The 18186-nt window shown below is 45.8% G+C and overlaps 1 protein-coding gene across 2 annotated transcripts in view; it reads right to left on the bottom strand.

Annotated features, from left to right (window-relative positions):
- SRCAP (Snf2 related CREBBP activator protein) overlaps positions 1 to 18186 on the bottom strand; it is an 891636-nt gene that overhangs the window by 659835 nt on the left and 213615 nt on the right. For both annotated transcript variants that reach the window (XM_033945009.1, XM_033945008.1), the window contains exons 6-7: positions 12833 to 12973; positions 12395 to 12629 (exon numbers count right to left, since the gene is read on the bottom strand). In XM_033945009.1, coding sequence (XP_033800900.1) covers positions 12395 to 12629; positions 12833 to 12973 — 376 coding nt within the window. The remainder of the gene's footprint in view (positions 1 to 12394; positions 12630 to 12832; positions 12974 to 18186) is intronic.

Genomic DNA, 18186 nt, shown 5'->3' with positions numbered 1-18186 from the left:
TGTTTCTGGCATTGATGCAGTGTCCTCCTTGGTAAAGACAGACGCAAAGAATGACTTTAGCTTATCCGCAATCTGTTTGTCTTCCTTGATGCACCCTTTTCTTCCTTGGTCGTCGAGAGGGCCCACTGCCTCCTTAGCTGGTTTTTTCCCTTTTATGTATCTAAAAAAGGGCTTTAAGTTTTTGGCTTCTTGCGCTATCTTTTCCTCATAGACTTTTTTGGCGTCTCTTACCGCCTTGTGACACTTCTTCTGGTCGACCTTGTGACTGTTCCAGGCCTCCGTTGTGTGTTCACGTTTCCATTTTTTAAAAGAGTTCCTCTTATCCCTTACTGCCTCCTTCACCTCTTTAGTTAGCCAAGCTGGTTCTCCTTTGTTTTTATTTCTCCTTCCTTTGGATATCTGCGGAATGTAGAGATTCTGCGCTTCGGTGATAGTATTTTTTAGTAGGGACCATGCTTGATCGACCGTTTGGCTGCCTTTTTCTTGAGCCGTTTTTTAACCATGACTCTCATGCTGTCGTATTTCCCTTTTCTGAAGTTAAAGGCTGTGGTTTGAGTCTTGGTATGTTTCCCCTTCCCGATGCCAATTTTGAAATTGATCATGCTGTGATCGCTTGTCCCCAACGGAACAGTGACCTGTACATCTGTTGTCCTTCCAGTTATGCCATTTAGGACCAAGTCCAAGGTGGCAGTTCCTCTTGTTGGTTCTCCCACCATTTGTTCTAGGAAGCAGTCCCCTATCATTTCCAGGAACTTGGATTCCCTGCCGCAGTTTGAGATGCCTAGGTTCCAGTTTATCCCGGGAAAGTTAAAGTCTCCCATGATCGTTACATTTCCTGCTCTACATCTATTGGTGATTTCTTTTAGCATTTCTATGTCTGTTTCTTCCTTTTGTCCCGGGGGTCGATAATAGAGGCCAATTTTCGTTTCAGCCTCATTTTGTCTAGGAATCTTTATCCAGAGGGATTCCAATTTTTCTTTCCCTTCTGTCATCCCTTCTCTGATAGACTCTACTCCTTCATGAACATACAGGGCAATACCTCCCCCTTTTTGCCCTATTCTATCTTTTCTGTATAATTTGTATCCCCTTAGTACAGTGTCCCATTCGTTTTCTTCGTTCCACCATGTTTCTGTTATCCCAATGATATCCAGTCCTTCTCGTCTTGCTATTGCTTCCAGTTCCCCCATTTTGTTTCCCAAGCTTCTGGCATTCGTGTACATACATTTGAGCTCCCTTTGCACATTTGTGTACACACAATTGATTTCTCTTGGGGGAACCTTCTTGGATTTTTCAGTCTTCTCATCCCTTTTTGTATTCTTTTGTGCTCTATCTCTGTTACTTTCGATTTCAGCATGCTCTTTCCCTTTGTATGAGCAGGCACTTGTAGTTTCTTCTTTGGGGTCCCCTGATGCCCGGGCCATCGACTGATTGTCGACTGTCGGCTCTCCCCTGACCTTTAGTTTAAAGCCTTCTCAATGGTCTTCTTCATGTTTTCGGCCAAGACTCTTGCTCCTTGCTTGGTGAGATGTAGGCCGTCCCTTCTGTAGTATCTGCCACTTCCCCAGAACGCCGTCCAGTTGCGCACGAAGTCGAATCCCTCCTCATCGCCCCATCGTCTCATCCAGGCGTTGATTGTTCGCAGTTCATCCTGTCTCTTTCCATCCGCTCTCGGAACTGGGAGGATCTCGGAGAAGGCCACTTTCACCTCCCTGACCTTCAGTTTTCTTCCGAGTGAGCGGAGTTGACCCTTCAGTTCTTCCCTGTCGTACTTCCTTCCGCTCACATCATTGGTTCCCACATGGATGAGCACAGTGTCCTCTCCTCCTGCGTTGTCTAGGATCCTGGTGATCCTGCTGGCCACATCCTTTACTCTTGCACCAGGCAGGCAGGTGACCATTCTATCTTCTCTCCCTCCTGCGATGTGACTGTCCACATTGCGTATGATGGAATCTCCAACGATGATCCCTATCTTCTTAATTCGGGGATTCTTGGGGGGTCGTAAGTCCGTATCCATGGAGTAGGCCCTGTCTTCATCTTCTACTGCCGCGGTCTCCTCCTTGTCCATTGTAGTGGTGCCTCCTTCCTCATCGCATGAACCCTCTTCCTTGGTTGTTGTTCTTGCACTGATCTCCAACCCTGGGACCTCCACATGCTGATGGTGAGCTTCCTCGATGTATCTCTCCAATTCCTCGATCACTTCGGTGGTACTGGACTCCCCTAGTAACTTCTCCTGCTTGCAGTTTTCTTCTTTCCTGACGAGGAGTTCTTCTAATTCTATCACAGTTCCTTCCAGCAGCCGGACTTGCTGTTTCAGGCTTTCCAGTTCCTTGCGTCGACTGCAAACATATGGCCTAGTCCCCGAGGGGAGGTAGTCATACATATTGCAGCCGGTGCAGAAGACTGGAAAGCTCACCATCTGGCTTCCGTGGACGTTCATATCTTGTTCCCCTTCTGAATTGTCTGTGCTTTTATCCAGTCGGCTGTGCGTGTCCTGCCCTCCTGTTAGCTGTCCTCCTGTTTCTTGCGCGTTGTGCTGGTGCTGCTGAGATCTCTGCGAATACCTGGTCTCTGTGAGCTGCTGAGTTCTCTGTGGGTGCCTGGTTTAGGTGTGTGCTGTGTGGCTAAGTAAAGGAAACAAAATTCAGTAAGATTGTAACTTACGTTTGGGGCTCTCAGTTTGTCAGCCTAGCATCTAATGAGTCTAGCACAAGCATCTAATGCGTCTAGCACATGCATCTAATGCGTCTAGCACTTGCGTCCCAGGCGTCTACTACTACATGCGTTTAGCAATCACACATGCGTCTAACACATGCATCTAACAATTACACATGCATCTAACAATCCGGCAAGTAAAGTGTGGAGAACAAAAAACTTCAGCAAAAATTTTAACAGAAGAACCTTAGCAAAAACCTTAATTAAGGCCGCTTCTGTGGGGGCGGAGCACGCTCACATGCCCGGCCCAGTAAGAAGAGAGGCGGTTTGGGAGCCCTGAAACTGTTGGTCTCGGCGCAGGTTGCCGGTATCAGTGGGAGCAGGCAGGAGGGCAGGAACTGGTAGTCGGCTCTAGTTGCTGCAGATTTATAGGTTCCCGGCTGCTTCTGGGGGGGGGGGGGGGGCGAAGCACGCTTATACGCCCGGCCCAGTAAAAAGAGAGGCGGCTTGGGAGCCCTGAAGTCATTGGTTTTGGCGCGGGTCGCCAGTATCGGTGGAAGCAGGTAGGAGAGCAGGAACTGGTGGTCAGCTCTAGCTGCTGCAGATTTAAAGGTTCCAGGCCGCTTTCTGGGGGGTGGAGCACGCTCACACGCCCAGCCCAGTAAGAAGACAGGCGGCTTGGGAGCCCTGAAGTCATTGGTCTCAGCGTAGGTCATCAGTATTGGTGGGAGCAGGCAGGAGGGCAGGAACTGGTGGTCGGCTCAAGCTGTTGCATATTTAAAGGTTCCCGGCCGCTTTAGGGGGGCAGAGCATGTTCACACGCCAGCCCAGTAAGAAGAGAAGCGACTTAGAGCCCTGAAGTCTTTGGTCTTGGCGTGGGTCGCTGGTATCGGTGGGAGCATGCAGGAGGGCAGGAACTAGGGTATACATATTGAGGGCTTCCAGTCTCTCCTCATATGTCTTCTGGCGCAAGTCTCCTATCATTTCCGTCGCCCTCCTCTGGACCGCTTCAAGTCTTCTTACGTCCTTTGCCAGATACGGTCTTCAAAACTGAACACAATACTCCAAGTGGGGCCAAACCAATGACCTGTACAGGGGCATCAACACCTTCTTCCTTCTACGGCTACGCCTCTCTTTATATATCCCAGCATCCTTCTGGCAGCAGCCACCGCCTTGTCACACTGATTTTTCGCCTTTAGATCTTCGGATACTATCACCCCAAGGTCCCTCTCCCCATCCAGTGCATATTAGCTTCTCACCTCCCAGCATATACGGTTCCTTCCGATTATTAATCCCCAAATGCATTTCTTTGCATCGCACTCTGCATTTCTTTGCATTGAATTTTAGCTGCCAGGCATTAGACCATTCCTCTAACTTTTCCAGATCCTTTTTCATATTTTCCACTCCCTCTTTGGTGTCTACTCTATTACAAATCTTGGTATCATCTGCAAAAGGCACACTTTTCCTTCTAAGCCTTCAGCAATGTCACTCACAAACATATTGAACAGGATCGGCCCCAGCACCAAACCCTGAGGAACTCCACTACTCACCTTTCCTTCCTCCAAGCGACTTCCATTAACCAACACCCTCTGGCATCTTGTCTGACAACCAGTTTCTAACCCACTTTGGATCCTAACTTCAGCCCTTCAAGTTTGTTCAACAGCCTCCTATGAGGAACTGTATCAAAGGCTTTGCTGAAATCTAAGTAAATTACATCTAGCATATATCTTCGATCCAGCTCTCTGGTTGCCTAATCAAAAAATTCAATCAGGTTCATTTGGCACAATTTACCTTTTGTAAAGCCATGTTGCCTCGGATCCTGTAACCCATTAGATTCAAGGAAGTACACTATCCTTTCTTTCAGCAGCACTTCCATTATTTTTCCAACAACCGAAGTGAGGCTCACTGGCCTGTAGTTTCCCGCTTCATCCCTGTGACCACTTTTGTGAACAGAGACCACATCCGCTCTCCTCCAATCCCCGGGAACCTATCCTGTCTCCAGAGATTTGTTGAATAAGTCTTTAATAGGACCTGCCAGAACCTCTCTGAGCTCCCTCAATATCCTGGGATGGATCCCGTCTGGTCCCAGGATACTAAGGGAGCTCAGAGAGGATTTGGCGGGTACTATTAAAGACTTATATAATGCTCTCCTCTCCCCTATACTCAGCCTTCAAACCCAATGTGTTATTCCTTCCTATATTAAGCTCTTGTAACCTGTGCCGAGCTCTATAATTATGGAGAGGATGTGGTATAGAACAGTTACTTACCATAACAGATGTTATCCAGGAACAGCAGGCAGCTATTCTCACATATGGGTGACGTCATCGACGGAGCCCGGATGCGGAAGCCTCGCAATCAGACTTGCTTGTAGAAACTAGAAGTTTCGAGTCAGCCGCACCGTGCATGCACAAGTGCCTTCCCGCCCAGCGTAGGGCGCGTCTCCTCAGTTCAGATAGCTAGCAGAGAAGCCAACCAGGGAAGGTGGGTGGGTTGTGAGAATAGCTGCCTGCTGTCCCTGGATAACATCTGTTACGGTAAGTAACTGTGCTGTATCCCAGGACAAGCAGGCAGCCTATTCTAAACTAAACTAAACTAAACCTTGGGTTTGTATACCGCATCATCTCTACATTCACAAAGCTCGATACGGTTAACAAGGGTTAGGGTAGAAAGGAACTTCAGTGAAAGGAAAAGACAAAATGAAGAGAAAATTTAGGACAGAGTAACCAGAGAGAGGAAGAGTTACATTTTTGAAAATAACCAGGTTTTCAGATGTTTACGGAAGATTTGGAGGGAGCTCAGATTCCTAAGAGGGGAGGTAAGATTGTTCCAGAGCTCAGTGATTCTGAAAGGGAGGGAGGAATCTAGTTTTCCTACAAGGGAAACGCCTTTTCGAGAAGGAAAGGAAAGTTTCAGTTTTTGGATAGATCTGGTGGAATTGGGGTTAGAGGAATTCCAAGAAAGAGGAATAAAAGGGGGGAAAATGCCGTGTAGGATCTTGAAAGTAAGGCAGGCACATTTGAAGTAGACTCTGGAGATTATCGAGAGCCAGTGGAGCTTGGACAAAAGTGGTGAGACGTGGTCGAATTTGCTTTTTGTGAAGATAAGCTTAGCAACGGCATTTTGAATCCGCTGGAGTCTTTGAAGGTTTTTCTTTGTTAGGCTTAGGTAGATAGAGTTGCAATAGTCCAGTCTGGAAAAGATGGTGGATTGGACAAGGATGGCAAAGTGTTTTTGATGGAAACAGGTTCTCACTTTCCTTAGCATGTGAAAGCCGAAGAAACATTTTTTTATTAGGGAGTTGAGGTGATCGTTGAAGGAAAGTGTAGAGTCAATGATGACTCCCAGAATTTTACTTGAGTATTCAAGATGCAGGGTGGGGCCAGAGGACAGTGGGATGGAGGTGGGCAGTTGGTCCAGTTTTGGGCTGAGCCAGAGAAGTTTTGTTTTGGATTCGTTCAGTTTCATCTGCACAGTGTGGGCCCAGGATTGAAGGTTCGATATATGGGTGACTTCCAAGCTAACCAGAATGGAATGGTGGGAGCGTTGACAATTTAGGAGAATACATTTTGTAATACTGCCTAGCCAAAATGGCCATCCTGTCTGGAGAAAACATCCAGACAATAGTGAGATGTGAAAGTGTGAAAGTGTGAACCGAGGACCAAGTAGCAGCATTGCAAATTTCCTCAATAGGAGTAGATCTGAGGAAAGCTACTGAACCTGCCATTGCTCTGACTTTATGGGCTGTGATTCTAATGTGTAGGTGTAATCCAGCCTGGGCATAGCAGAATGAGATACAAGCAGCCATCCAGTTGGAGATGGTACGCTTAGAGATCGGATGTCCCAACTTGTTTGGATCAAAGGAGACAAAAAGTTGAGGATTTGGTGCATTCCAAATAGAAGGCCAAAGCACGTTTACAGTCCAGAGTATGAAGAGCTGATTCTCCAGGATGAGAATGCGGTTTTGGAAAGAACACTGGAAGAACAATGGATTGGTTGAGATGAAATTCTGATACCACTTTAGGGAGGAATTTAGGATTAGTATGGGGGAACACCTTGTCATGATGGAGCACAGTGTAAGGTGGATCAACAACTAAAGCTTGCAGCTCACTGACTCTTTGAGCAGAAGTGAGGGCAATGAGAAACACCACTTTCCAAGTGAGATACTTCAGATGAGCCGTAGACATTGGTTCAAATGGAGGCTTCATCAATTGAGCAAGAACAACACTGAGGTCCCAAACCACTGGAGGAGGTTTGAGAGGAGGTTTGACATTGAAAAGTCCTTTCATAAATCTGGAAACCACCGGATGAGCAGAGAGTGGTTTCCCTTCAATAGGCTGATGGAAAGCAGCAATTGCACTTAGATGGACTTGGATCGATGTAGACTTAAGACCAGAGGTGGATAAGTGCAAAAGGTAGTCCAAAACAGAAGATAAGGAGGAATGTTGAGGCTCCTTATCATGAGAAAAACAGCACGTAGAAAATCTAGTCCATTTCTGGTGATAGTATTGTCTAGTGGTAGGCTTCCTAGAAGCTTCTAAAATGTATCTTACAGGTTGAGAAAACTGAAGAGGAGTTATGTTGAGAGGTACCAAGCTGTCAGGTGTAGAGACATGGAGGTTGGGATGAAGCAGAGATCCCTGACTTTGTGTAAGCAGAGATGGAAATTGTAATTGAGGACTTTAGAGGACATCATGGCATTTTGATAGATGCGACGTCCAAATTTGTCCATAGTTTTCCCTTCTCTTCCAGGAGGAACGGTAGCATAAACCTTGGAAGGATGGGATCTTTTCAAGGAAGACTCCACAAGTAGCGATTGGTGAGATAACTGAATTCTCAAATCCTTTACAATGGAGAGTTTTATATATGGAGTCTAATTTGCCTGGAACAGCTGGAATTGAATAAGGAGTCTCCAGGCATCTGGTAAAAGTTTGAGACAAAAGCTTGTGAGTAGGAAGCTTAAGTGACTCTGCTGAAGTTGAGGAAGATGCATGACTTCGAGATACTCCTTAGAGTATTTGGAACCAGCATCCAATTGAAGGTCCAAGTCCACAGCCATCTGACGAAGAAAAGAGGAGAAAGATAGCTGATCCGGTAATGCTTTGCCTTGAGAAGGACTCGAGGTCGTCGAGGCAGCCTGGGTCGAAGATGAAGCTTCGGCTGGAAAAAAGGCATCAAAAGAATAGGGAGACTTGGACGAGGCAATCAAAACTGCTGAGTCTTCGAGGTGTGGAAGTGGAGACCTCGAACGAGGAGTCTGCGATCTAGTAGAAGTAGGTGTAGATCGAGATTTAGTTGAAGAAGGACGCTCCTTAGAAGGAAGCTCCTTAGAAGAAGAACTATGCCTGGAAGGATGCCTAGATGAAGGTCTCGATCATCGTTGAGAACAGTGCTTGGAAGCAGATCTCGAAGATCGAGGAGACTTCGCCCTGGAGAGGGAAACAGCTGATGCCTCCAAAGAATGGATAGGACTAGAGACTGTGGATTGAAGCTCCAGAGGCTTGATGGAGGAACCTTGATGCACTCCCAAAGACTCTACTCCTTGTATGGAGTGTGATGATTCCTGCCGAGGCACTTGCAAAGAATCTGCTCCTTGCTTCACGTGCTTAGATGCCAGACAAGACACCCGCAGAGACTCTGCTCCCTGCATAGAGTGTGTAGACTCAGACTGAGGCATAGGAAGAGGCTCGACCTCGCGGGAGTCTACAGAATGCCCAGACTGGATTAGAGTAGTTAGCTTCGGTCCCATTTAGGTGAGGAACTGAACAAATTGCTGCTCTAACATGGTCTGGAAAGAAGCCGGCAAGGATGGATCAGCGTCTGAAACCAGACCACCTGCCTTGGCTGGAGGTTCCACCGAGGCAGTGGAAATGTGCTTCGATTTAGAAGTCTTAGGCACTTTAAGCACCACCGGTGGAACTGTCTGCTGAGCTATCTGACCTGAGGAAACAGGAGGAGATACAGCAGACGTCGAGGAAAGAGCCGCTGCAAACGAAGGTCTGATGAGGCTCGAGGTCGAAGCAGTGGAGGCAGGAGGGCCCTCGGTCAAAGGAGAGACCGAGGTCAGCTTCGGGGTTGAAAAAGTGGTCGAATCCATCTGGAAGAGCTTCTCCACTGAAAGTAGACGACGTTTAAGGGCTCAAGGTTGAAGAGTAGCACAGCGTTCGCACGACTTTGGATGATGTTGTGGCCCAAGGCACTTGAGGCACCTGGTGTGTGGGTCCTTGAGAGAAATCGCACATTGACACTGGCTACACTTCTTAAAGCCTGTCGCTGGCCGGGACAAAAAAGGAAAAACAGCCGCTGCAAGGTTGAAGCCCCTGGGCTGCGGCCGAGCGGCCTGCCCCGGCAGCCGAACGGAGGAAATAAAAATTTATTTATTTTTTTTAAACTAGAAATAAAAGAAATAAAGTAAGTACAGCGATTCGTGAAGAAAAATAACACAAACCGCGGTGAGAGAAGGCACGAAGTGAGAAAGTTAAACGCAGAGAGTCAAAGACAGACTTCTCGGCTCCGAGGAAAACTAAGAACTGAGGAGCACTGGGCAGGAAGGCACTCGCGCATGCGCGGTGTGGCTGATTCGAAACTTCTAGTTTCTACAAGCAAGTCTGCTTACGAGGCTTCCGCATCCGGGCTCCGATGACGTCACCCATAGGCTGCCTGCTTGTCCTGGGATAAATAAACTTAAGGTTTAGTTTAGTTTAGCCTCAGAGGGGACTCACAAGGGAAAACCAGGAAGGCATTGTGAAGTAGTTGAGAACATTTCACGGCACAACCAGACTGAAAAACTTCCAGGACTCATTAATCCAAATATATCTGGGCCCATCTCTGATTAAAAGAGCTGTAGAAACATTCCCATATTTGGAGGATAGATCCCCAAAACCTTCATTGGATAGTATAGGAGGTCTTAAGTGCTCTTTGTCCAGCTTCCTGACCAATGTCTACCATTTCTAAAGGACTAATCCCTAGACCAAAACTAGCTTTGCTGTAAAGTACCAGCTCTGCCAGGACAGAATCTATGTACATCTCTGAAACAGTCTCCAACAGAAGTTTGAGAACTCAAATGGGATTTATATTCAGGAAGACATAGCACTTTGCACTTCCCAGGTTTTTTCACTAACTTCTCCAAATCTTCACTGAACAGCCATTACCGTGAAAAAGCAAAGGATTAAGACACACATTAGATGTTACATCCACAATCCAATTCCTGAACTAAAGGAAATGTTTTGCCAAAGATCAGTCATATAAAGTGCCTGCAAGAAAGGCTGTGCCCATCTCCAAATTAAATCACAGTTTCTGAACCCTCAAGCTGAAGATCCAGATGTTTTCTGCCCAGTAAAGATATGAACCCCTTGCAAATGGTCTGCCTGTAAGGCCAGGGCAGAAACCTCAAAAGACCTCTTTAAAAGCACCCAAACAGCAAAGATGGCCACAAATGGAGACAGAACTACAGGTCTAAATTCTTCTCTCAATAAAGAATTTCCATTTGGTTCTGTGGTTACATCTCCGTTTTTTTATCATATCCACTGTTTTCAGTTCTTTTCATATCTTGCAGAGATTTCTTTTCTTCTACATTCTTGTCTCTTTAAAAGCACCCCAATACGGTAATCCTGAGAGTACTTTACCCCTTCTAGTTGAATAGTAGTCTTCTTAGTGACAACTGCCACCAGCGCATCTATTTTAGATAAGCAGAACCTCTCTAACTCCATCAAAGGAAGCTGTTAAAACTTAGCCCTGGCACTTCCAAATTTTTAGAGCAGCATCCAGCCTCTATCATTTCTTTGAGATCTTCATTTAATAGAAAAGTCTTAGTTGGCTGCCAAATCCCCTTTTCCTGGTCATTGGAAGCTGATCTTCAGTTAAACTAACAGATCTGAGAAACCAAGCAAGGCAACTCTGGCTTCTGAAAGATCTGGACAACTATTATATTTTTAATATTTATATACCACTTCTAGCCTAAGTGGTTTACATTCAGTTACTCAAGCATTTTTTCCTACCTGTTCCAGTGGGCTCACACCCTTCCTAATAACTAAACATGTAGCAGAATGGGATGAAACAACTGAGGGTCCTTCCCCAGGGGAACAGCTGCACTCCTCCCCCATCCCCCCCCCCCCACCCAAGGATCATCAAGATCAAAGAACTTCTTGCTCAGGTCCTCATTCAAAGAAAAAAAGGGAAGATAAAGACTGCAAACCCTCTGAATCCTCTATCTCCTGTCTGAGAGAGTACTATAGTATCTTTCCACCAAATAGTCCAACCACATCTTGAACACCTGAAGGTTCCAGCAAAGCAGGCACTGACAGCTACTGTCTTACAACAAAAAGCCTGATATAACAGGAGCACAAACTTCAAGGAGGAGGACATCAACTCCCCTGAATCATGCCTGGTAGGAAACAGAGGATCCTCTAAAGAAGCAGGAGTCACTCCAAGCACCCCCAAAATGGTGAACGAGGCCTTCCGAGGAATGAGGCATTTTAGCCACATTTGCTGGTCCATCTCAAGACACCTGGGAAGAACCTTGTTCCTTCCACTGTCTCCTCCTAAACTCCAACTTCAAGCACAGGCAGCAAAGACTGATAACTGAAAAAGCTTGGCACCATGCAATAGCTCACCCCTCAGAGCCCAGCAACTCTCTCTCAACTCTGTAGCAACAAGTCTGACTCCAAAAGTCTCTAACTCAAATACCTTTGTTGAAAGGTCTTTTCTTTTTTTACAATGGTTTTAGCATTCTGAAAGATGGCTCTCAAGGAACCCTCTCAGTAACGGGAGAGGAGACCAAGGCATAATCTTGACTCCATGGGGTAGGGAGAAGACCCAAAGACTGGTGTGTGCATTCATAGGACTAAGCACCAGACCAGGCAGCATCTCTAACCATGGCTTCAAACCCTGTTAAATCAGAAACAAGATTAGTATGTCAAATTTTGAGTTCTGCTCAAAACAAATTTTTCTTTAACCGAACATAGCTGCATCACCTACCATCTGCTGAGGAGACAGAAATACTGGCTGGCTTAGGGCTTCACACCATCTTAACAGGTGCTATCACTCAGTTTTCATACTATCCCCATTTGCTAGTAGGAAAACACAATGTCTGTTTTATCATTTCCTCTGTGAGAAATTTCTGAACCCCTATTTGTCTATTTTGATTAGACTGTAAGCTCTATAAAGCAGAGATTATCTCTTACATGTTTAATGTTCAGCACTGCTTATGTCTGGCAGCATTATAGAAATAAGTAGTACTACATACCCACTTATCAGGAATGGTCTAAAGATAGGGAATATGAATTTAAATAGTATAAACCTCCAGATAAGCAAGTGGCAGTGATGTGAAACGTTACTAGAAATTTTAGCACAAACCAAAGGAAACAGCATTTGTCCCCATATAACCTGATCTCTTCTCATATCTATGACCCCACCCCCTCCTCCTGGGACCACAATATTAGGTAATACTTTAGCGATGACTACTTTATACTAAAGTATAAACTATTTTGAAGTATATAAAGCATCTGTGAGAGATTTTAAAAAGAGAAAAAAACTCCCTCAGAAACTGTAACCTACAGAAACAAAAGGAGCAACTGCATTGTCTTGTTGTATAACCCTGCTACATGGTATGAAAAGAATAGCAAACAAAGTAGCAAGCAGGCTATATGCTGGGGCATCAGATTCAAAGTTTAATTTTATAGTCACTATAAGGGAGCCCAATCCCTTGCCTGTAATGGAGTCAAAAGGACCCTGAACAGATATGCACCTTCCTCCTCTTGACCATGGCCAAAGGGCTGGGGGCTGGAGACAGGAGAAGCAGCCTGCGATGATCCAGGCAGAGAGGAACCAGTCTCTCTGGCAGCAGATGGCACACACTCATTCAGGCTCTGGCTCAGCAGGTCAGAGTACTTCTCGGTCTGCCCAACAATGAAGTCCAGCTGCAAGTCCAGAGCCTTCTTCCGCTTCTCCTCCAGACGAGACTGCTGCTTAAAATGCACCACCTGCCCCGGGGGGGATAAGAAAGATAAGCAAGGTGAGGTTATGGGAAAGGATATACTACTGCCTTATATTAGAAGCATGTAAAACCCCCTTACTCCCTTTTGCCACCCATAAAAAAATATATTCAGATATACCCTTGAACTCCCAGGACCCTACTTCCCAACAAGAGCTGGTCCACTTAGTCCTATATGTAATCCATTCCTACCTTTTCCACATTGGCCCAGAACATGCGAATTTCTTTGGCAATGGAAGAAGCTATACGTCGGAGTTTGGCTTGCTCCTCTCTCTTGGCCTTCTCCTCTTTTTGTTTCTGCTCCTCATGATGCCGGATTACCATCCTCACAACCTGCATAGGCGTTAAAGAATATGAGAAAAAGATTAGAAATTTACTCTTACATCTGTCAGTTCCTGTCCAGAGATGCACTCTCTTACACTGCCTGCTGAACATCAAAATATTTTGACATTTTACAATGTTTTTTCAATTATTTGACCAAAATGCCTCTCTCCAACTCTCACTTCTAATTACTATTACTACTATTAATTATTTCTATAATGCTACTAGACATATGCAGCGCTGTACATATTTACAAAAAACACAGTCCTTGCTTGAAAGCACATACAATCTAAACATACAAGATAGACAAATAGGATGTCATGGATACAATTAAGGGGAACAGGTAATCTTTGCTGGCTGGGTTATAGATTACTTAAACTAATACAGCAAAGCCAAAAACGGTGCAGCTACCAAAATTCACTACTCAACGTATCCACTTACTTGATAAGTAAATATTTGCCAAGACTAGCCAGGGAAACAGGACCACATTAATTACAAAAATGAGTCTCAAAACCATCAAGCAGAGACACAAGCTCATCTGAACATTAAGGCATTAAAGGCTCCAAAGTAGTTAAATCATAGGCTCCTCTACCCGGGGGAAAACTGCATAGAAACATAGAAGATGACGGCAGATAAGGGCCAAAGCCCATCAGGTCTGCCCTCAAAGGGCCTGCTGACAAAAACCTACGGTTATACCCACCGGATGAGCAAAATTTGTCTCCAAAGTTCCCAAAACTTTGTCCTGGTAAACACGGAATAGTAGCTTGAAAACAAAAATCAAAATCACAAAAAATATAGAAACATAGAAACATAGAAATAGACGGCAGATAAGGGCCACGGCCCATCAAGTCTGCCCACTCTAATGACCCTTCTTATTTATCTTTGCGGATAGATCCCACATGTCTATCCCATCTGGCCTTAAAATCTGGCACGCTGCTGGCCTCAATAACCTGGAGTGGAAGACTATTCCAGCGATCAACTACCCTTTCAGTGAAGAAGAACTTCCTAGTGTCACCGTGCAGTTTCCCGCCCCTGATTTTCCACGGATGCCCCCTTGTTGCCGCGGGACCCTTGAAAAAGAAGATATCTTCATCCACCTCGATGCGGCCCGTGAGATACTTGAATGTCTCGATCATATCTCCCCTCTCTCTACGTTCCTCGAGTGAGTAGAGCTGCAACTTCCCTAACCGCTCCTCGTATGGGAGCTCCTTGAGTCCCGAGACCATCCTGGTGGCCATTCTCTGGACCGATTCCAGTCTCAGCACATCCTTGCGGTAATGCGGCCTCCAGAATTGCACACAGTACTCCAGGTGCGGTCTCACCATGGATCTATACAGTGGCATAATGACTTCCGGTTTGCGGCTGACGAAACTCCTGCGTATGCAACCTATGATTTGCCTTGCTTTGGATGAAGCTTGCTCCACTTGGTTTGCAGATTTCATGTCTTCCCTGACAATCACCCCTAAGTCTCTTTCCGCTTCAGTTCTTGTCAGGATCTCGCCATTTAGGGTGTAAACCTTGCATGGATTTCGGCTCCCCATGTGCATGACTGCATTTTTTGGCATTGAAACTGAGTTGCCAGGACCTAGACCAGCGCTCCAGTAGAAGTAGGTCATGCATCATATCGTCTGCCATTGAATTTTTGTCTGTTGTGCTTTTGCTCACTACATATAAATGTAAACATAGAAAAGCTCCACTGGTACTTATCTCTAGACGGTTGCAACCATGTAGTCTCAAGGGGTCCACTTGCACCTGCAAACACGCTGTCCCACACGTGAATTTGTAATCCAACTAGAGTCAGGGAGCTATTCACATACCACCCCCTTCACTTGTTTTGCTGAATTCTGCTGCTTCAGGAAAGAAGGAAGCTAAGAAACACACACGTACTGCTGTTGAGAAGAGGAGTTACAAGCTGTTACACCCATGTTCAAAAGGGAGCCAGCAACTCCGAAATGCGCCAGGCTGAATGATTGCCACTAGGAACACTGTTTTGACCATAAGTTCTAAGAGAGATGCATGCTTATATGGTTCAAATGGAGTTGACCTTTCAGTACCTCATTAAGTTTACACGTTGAAAAGGGCTGAAGCAGGGGCGACCTCAGACAAAGTTCCTCCCCTGAAAAATCTGATCATGTCAGGGAGAGTACTAAGCGAACTGGAACATGTATGCACTCTGAAACAGGAAAGTCCTGCCACCCGTACCTTGAGGAAACCCACTGCCAGGCCTTTTTCTAGACCAGCCTGCAAAAAGGCTAGGATCACCAGGATGGAAGCAATGGTCCCTGGCACACCACTGCTGGAAAGCCTTCCAAGCCTTGGCATAAGCTGACATAGTAAAAGGTTTCTTAGACTTCAAGAGAGTAGCAATCACCAAGTCAGAGTATCCACATAGACTTAAGGCCTTGCGCTCAAGAGCCATACAATAAGACCAACGCGCTGGGGTTTCTCCACAGCAACAGGCCCCTGACAAAGGTCTCAATGAAGAGGGAGTCTGAACTTCTCATCTCCCTGCACATACCATGACCAGAGAGGCCAGTCCGAGACCATTAGAATCATCAGGCCCGGATGAGCCTCAATCCTACGTATGGCTTGATCTTCCATGGACTAAGGCAGAAATATATAAAAGAGTTCTTGAGTCAGCTAAGTTATTTCATATTATGTTTTTCAACAGCTGATTAATGCTCTGATACTATATACGCATAATCACGACATCACATTATTTGGCACATTCATTATTATATATTGGGTTTACCTTCACAAGTGACATCTCAAAGTGAATATAATCATTTTTGCGACAGGGTTCAGATAGGGACTGCTATTCCTTCTAAGGTGTTTCAGAACTCAGAGCGCCGAATGTATGGCCCAGAGATCCAGACAACTTATCAACCAGCCCTTCCAATGATGATCCTTGAATGGCGCAATCCCCACAAAGAGCCACCCCAGCCCAAGAGACTGGCATCGGTCACGAGTGTAACCCACTCTGTGATCCTGAGGGGGATGACCTTCGAGAGCAGACCCCCGAATCCATCAGCATAGACTGTTCCTTGCTGGCTCCGTCTAAGGGAGGGGCATCTGAAGCAAATGATGCACCACAGGGACAAGAGATATGGCTCCAGCAGTCACATGTGCATTCGAACCCATAGTACTAAATCCAGGGAGGCCACCATTGATCCCAGGACCTGAAGATACTGCCAAGCAGTAGGAGTCGGGATCGTCAAGAGATCCAGGATTTCCAAATCTAAGATTCCAAACATAAAACTTGCCATACTGGAATAGACTGTTTCTAATAGTGTCCAACCCAGGTCCCAAGTATATAGCAAGATCCCAAGTAGTAAAAGAGATTTCATGCCAGGAATTCTACTTTTGTGTGCTGCTAGAATGAATTTTAAAAACTCAACTGTTTGTGAAGGCTTTTTTGAGTTGAAATTTTATATTCAAACGATTTGAAGATTTCTGACGTTTATCGATCATTTTTAAGAGTGTCTTTTTAAACAACTGAATTATATGTTTGTTTAACATTTTATGCTTGTTACTATGGAAACTGTATAGGCAATATACGGTATAGCACAGTTACTTACCGTAACAGGTGTTATCCAGGGACAGCAGGCAGATATTCTTGACTGATGGGTGACGGCACCGACGGAGCCCCGTTACGGACAATTTTAGAATGATTGCACTCTAAGAACTTAGAAAGTTCTAGCTAGGCCGCACCGCGCGTGCACTTTCCCGCCCGACGGAGGCGCGCGGTCCCCAGTTAAGATAAGCCAGCTAAGAAGCCAACCGGGGAGATGGGAGGGACCCAAGAATATCTGCCTGCTGTCCCTGGATAACACCTGTTATGGTAAGTAACTGTGCTTTATCCCAGTACAAGCAGGCAGCATATTCTTGATTGATGGGTGACCTCCAAGCTAACAAAAAGAGGGATGGAGGGAAGGTTGGCCATTAGGAAAAAAGATTTTGTAAAACAGATTGGCCGAAGTGTCCATCCCGTCTGGAGAATGAATCCAGACAATAGTGAGATGTAAAAGTATGAACCGAGGACCAAGTAGCAGCCTTGCAGATTTCCTCAAAGGAAGTGGAGCGGAGGAAAGCTACAGACGCTGCCATAGCTCTAACCTTGTGGCCCGTGACAGAACCTTCCAGTGTCAGGCCCGACTGAGCATAACAGAATGAAACGCAAGCAGCAAGCCAATTGGATAAAGTGCGTTTAGAAACAGGATGACCCATTTTGTTAGGGTCAAAAGACAAAAAAAGTTGAGGAGATGATCTGTGAGGCTTAGTGCATTCGAGATAGTAAGCCAAAGCACGTTTACAGTCCAAAGTATGTAAAGCCTGTTCACCTGGATGAGAATGAGGCTTCGGGAAAAAAACAGGCAAGACAATGGACTGGTTAAGGTGAAATTCAGACACAACCTTAGGGAGAAACTTTGGATGGGTACGCAGAACCACCTTATCATGGTGAAAAACAGTGAAAGGTGGATCTGCCACCAATGCATGTAACTCATTGACCCTCCTGGCAGAGGTGAGAGCAATAAGGAAGAGCACTTTCCAAGTGAGAAATTTGAAATGTACTGTGGCCAAAGGTTCAAAAGGAGGCTTCATTAAGGCAGAAAGAACTACATTGAGATCCCAGACCACAGGAGGGGGGCTTGAGAGGTGGTTTAACGTTGAACAGGCCCCTCATGAATCTGGAAACCAAAGGATGAGCAGAGAGGGGTTTTCCATGAATTGGCTCATGGAAAGCAGCAATGGCACTGAGATGAACTCTGATAGAGGTAGATTTGAGACCAGAAGCAGACAAGGAAAGAAGATAGTCCAACACCAGCCCCACTGCTAGAGACGTGGGATTATGGTGATGCAAGAGGCACCAGGAAGAAAACCGAGACCACTTCTGTTGATAACAATGAAGGGTGGTCGGTTTCCTGGAAGCATCAATGATAGAACGAACAGACTGAGAAAGAAGAGAATGAGCCGCAGTTAGCCCGAGAGATACCAAGCTGTCAGGTGCAGAGATTGTAAGTTGGGATGTAGTAGGGACTGCTGATGCTGAGTAAGCAGAGAAGGAAACAGTGGAAGAAGTATGGGTTCCCTGGTACTGAGTTGAAGTAGAAGGGAAAACCAGTGTTACCTGGGCCACCGTGGAGCGATGAGAATCATGGTGGACTGTTCCCTCCTGAACTTGAACAAAGTCCTCAGCATGAGAGGTAGAGGAGGAAATGCATAAA

This window comes from Geotrypetes seraphini, chromosome 5, assembly GCF_902459505.1.
Source record: "Geotrypetes seraphini chromosome 5, aGeoSer1.1, whole genome shotgun sequence".
NCBI classification, from domain to species: domain Eukaryota; kingdom Metazoa; phylum Chordata; class Amphibia; order Gymnophiona; family Dermophiidae; genus Geotrypetes; species Geotrypetes seraphini.
The sequence above is the reverse complement of the archived record's forward strand: the minus strand, read 5'-3'. Positions and strand labels throughout refer to the sequence as shown.